The 4,271-nt window shown below is 35.6% G+C and overlaps 1 protein-coding gene across 1 annotated transcript in view; it reads left to right on the top strand.

Moving 5' to 3' along the window:
• The first annotated feature begins 3,554 nt into the window (after positions 1-3,554).
• The window catches only part of LOC9313183 (extensin-2), a 2,325-nt gene continuing 1,608 nt past the window's right edge, over positions 3,555-4,271 (top strand). The window contains exon 1 of the mRNA XM_002877069.2: positions 3,555-4,179. Coding sequence (XP_002877115.2) covers positions 3,586-4,179 — 594 coding nt within the window. The 5' untranslated portion in view covers positions 3,555-3,585. The remainder of the gene's footprint in view (positions 4,180-4,271) is intronic.

Raw genomic sequence — 4,271 nt, 5'->3', positions numbered from 1 at the left:
TCCTTCTGTTTTAAAATATAGGATGCTTAGGTTAAAAGCACATATTTTAAGAAAATTTATTTTCTCTTTTAAAACTATCATTTAAGAATTTATTTAAAAAATTCAACCAATTAGGAAATAGACTGCAGAATACAAAAAGTCATAAAATATCAAATATATTTAAAGTTGCATAGAAAGTTGGAAAACATCATATATTTTGAAACAAAATAAAAACTCTAAAACATCCTATATATTGAAACAGATGGAGTATTTATGTACGCTTGGTTTTTTGTAACACCCTGACCCTGGTAATTAAAGAATATGGTGGTGGATGCGGAAAGATTTAAAAGAATTGATTTGGCCACCTATGTCACCAAAGTGCACTTATTTTTTCGGTCAACTGTCCTGAGAGAACTCTACAGTTAAAGGTGCTTGAGCTGGAGCAATTTCATGATGGGTGACCTTCCGGGAAGTGATTGTCGGAACTGTGTGAGTGGGGACAAAACAAAGGGAAAGATCAGGTGGTGATTTGTAGGGTCGGTAAACAAGTCTTTAAATCCTCCTGGACAAAGCGGACCGGCCGTCGGAAGATGGTGGGCCATGGGCCGAGAGAGATGTGTGGCCCATTAAGAGAGATGATGGTCGGGTCGTTACAAGTGGTATCAGAGCCGAACCCAGACGAGTGTGGAGTCAAGAGGGCTCACACCGTTGGGGGTGACGGTCTTAGTGCGTAACGAGGACGTTGCGATCTGTTAATGGAGGTGAATTGTAACACCCAGTTTCAGGAATATGGTGGTGCATCCGGAGAAGTTTAAAAGAATTGATTTGGCCACCTATGTCACCAAAGTGCACTTATCTTTTCGGTCAACTGTCCAGAGAGAACTCTACAGTTAAAAGTGCTTGAGCTGGAACAATTTCAGATAGATGACCTTCATGGAAGTGATTGTCGGAACTGTGTGAGTGAGGATAAAACATAGGAAAAGATAATGTGGTGATTTGTAGGGTCGGTAAACAAGTCTTTAAAGCCTCCCGGACGTAGCGGACCGGCCGTTAGAAGATGATGGGCCCATAGACCGAGAGAGAACGTAGGGCCCATTAAGAGAGATGACGGTCGGGTCGTTATATTTTTTCCACCACATTAATTCACCTCTTTTTTTTACCCACTTTTTCTTCATTTTTGTCAATTTTTTAACAAAAATATACTCCTTCCGTTTCAAAATATAGGACGTTGTGACATCTTATTTTTGTTTCAAAATATAAGACGTTTTATCATCCTAATGTAAAATAATAATAAAAAAAATTCAAAAGTAAATGTAATTTTATTACATACATGTAGTATAACATGTTCTTTGCTTTTATTCAATGCTTTAAGAATCAAAAAGAATATTTAGATTAAAAATATAGTTTTTATTAAGTTGCGTGCAAAACCTTAAAACTTCTTACATTTTGAAACGGAGGGAGTACTTATTTAGACTCTGAAAAATATAATTTATGTTAAACACCATATTGTTGTATCAAAATATTTTTTTATATATATTTCTATCCTAGTCACATAGTAATTTACAATTGATTTAATTTGTCAACAATGTATTTATAAATTACTTCGTTATTATATAGAGTTTTTGCTAAAACATATATAAATAATTTTAAATACAAAGTTATTAAACCGTTACACCAAACATCAAATTAGGCGGGGACATTTGGTAACTCGTTGTCGGGTCCAGTTTGGTTCCTTTTGGGATGGGGTTTTCAGTTCTTGAGCTTTAGGTCTTGGTATATTTTACATCTTCGATTCGGTTTCGGTTCCATTCTTTTCGAGTTCAGATTTGTTAGGGTGTGTATACTGAGTAAAGTACTAGAAACTTTCTAGATGTTGTTCGTGTTGTTTATTTTTTTACCTCAATCGACTCAATACTACCATACTTACCCAAAATTACCCAAGTACTTAAAAAAATTGTAATTTTATCACCCAATATACCTAAATCTACCCAAATTTCTCGAAAGTACACGATATACCCGGAAAATTACAATTGTATCATCCAAATCTACACAAATTATCCAAAAATATGTAAGATACCTGAAAACAAATTTATATTCAATTCGTATTTTTTGGGTTCCAGTCGGTTTGGGTATTTGTGTTAAGAACAGAAAAATACCTGACATACTTTTGGATTTAGATCGTGTTGGATTATTGTTTACCCAAATGTATCCAAAAATACCCAGAAAAAAACAAAAGCATTGATTATTTTTTACCCAAATGTACCCGAATACCTGAACTACTAGAAAATATCTAATATATTCGGGTTCATATTTGTAATTTTGGATATTTGGGTTATTCTACGTATAAGTATAACTAATATTTTTAGATATACTTGTATTTCAGATATTTTTGGGTACCTATAGGTATCAGGTTCGGTTCAGGTTCTTCAGTTACAGAGGTTAGGACCATTCATGTATTTTAAAAATCTGTTTTGGTTCAATTCGAGTAATTTTCATGTTGTTTCGCTTCGAGTATTGAGTTATTTTGCCTAGGACTAAGGGGTACATCTTTTTTTTTTTTAGTAACTAAAAGGTTATGGACGTAGACCCGTACATCTCCTCATGCCAGGAATCTAAGCATTTTATATGGTTTCTTCCCAAATACCACTCGAACCGATGACCTCTAGACTAGGGGATACATCATATTGGGTCTTGAACCACTTTCTAAGAAGACTTAGAACTTAAGCATTACTAGTCCATTGAGAACTAACTTTTCGTCTAATCATGTTGTCCATATTGGCTTGAGCATCAGAAAGTACTCGAGAAGACACTCTATTTTATCTTTTGGAGGGCCCTTTTAAGACCATGATAATAACGCATATATAAATCTCGGAGGCTTGGAAACTATTAACTATAGATGGAGTAAATGTTTGCTTTCAGTGGACGAGTCTTACACTACACACTCTTCGGCTGTTTCCAACACATGAAGTTTTCTAAAGCTAAACAAATTTAACCGTACTATAGAATCCGGATTCTCACCCGGACAATTACACTCACTTTTTAGAATACTAATACTCAAACGAAAAAGGTATATGTTAAATAAAAGTTTTTTAATTCTAATTAATAAAGCATAAAAATAACATTAAAAAGCCCTTCAACTTTCAACACAAGAAAAATCATATATTATTTATAAAATATCTATGAAAAGGTTAAATACTATACTATGTTTACGAAGATATAGCTATAAACACATATATAAGCATTTAAATAGATTATACATTTTATTTAAAAAAAACTATTATAAAAAATTCAAGATCCAGCAAAGTCTAAAAATTGATATGAAGTGACCCCAAAAAGGTAAAAACAAAAGTAAACTAGCCCGTTGACCAAAATAATACATCCATAAATATATAAAATTGATGTATGCTAAATATAATATGGAAAGTGGCTCGTCAACGTTCTTGCACGTCGTCTCCAACTAGTATCGTGTAGACATGCTTCCACGACTTAGTTGGATGGAGTTCAAAACAACAGGGAAAGTATAGCTGGATTTAGAGAAAAGCTTCGCTATATAAACCCATGCACCCATTCTTTAAAATACAAACCAAAAAAAGAAAAACTTGCCTGATGATATCTTCTTCTAGAATGGGGCCTTCTGCCCATCTTGTTTACGCTATAGGAGTTATCATCATGGCAACAATGGTTGCTGCATATGAGCCATACACGGATAGCTCATCACCACCACCATATTCTGTACCACTTCCTAAGGTAGAATACAAATCTCCTCCATTACCAGATGTTTACAGTTCTCCACCACCACCATATTACTCTCCAGCGCCTAAAGTGGACTATAAATCTCCTCCACCACCCTATGTTTACAGTTCACCACCACCACCGCCATATTACTCTCCATCCCCTATCGAATACAAGTCTCCTCCACCACCATATGTTTATAATTCCCCACCACCACCAACATACTATTCACCATCTCCTAAAGTTGAGTACAAGTCTCCTCCACCACCATATGTCTACAGCTCCCCACCACCACCATACTACTCCCCATCTCCAAAGGTAGACTACAAGTCTCCTCCACCACCATATGTCTACAGTTCTCCACCACCACCATACTACTCACCATCTCCTAAAGTAGAGTACAAATCTCCTCCACCACCGTATGTCTACAGTTCGCCACCACCACCATACTATTCACCATCTCCTAAGGTAGATTACAATCTCCTCCTCCACCGTATGTCTATAGTTCTCCACCACCACCATACTATTCGCCATCCCCTAAAGTGGAGTATACTCTCCAC

The sequence above is a fragment of the Arabidopsis lyrata genome, assembly GCF_000004255.2.
Source record: "Arabidopsis lyrata subsp. lyrata unplaced genomic scaffold ARALYscaffold_5, whole genome shotgun sequence".
Taxonomy (NCBI): Eukaryota; Viridiplantae; Streptophyta; class Magnoliopsida; order Brassicales; family Brassicaceae; genus Arabidopsis; species Arabidopsis lyrata.
This window is presented reverse-complemented; position numbering and strand designations above follow the sequence as displayed.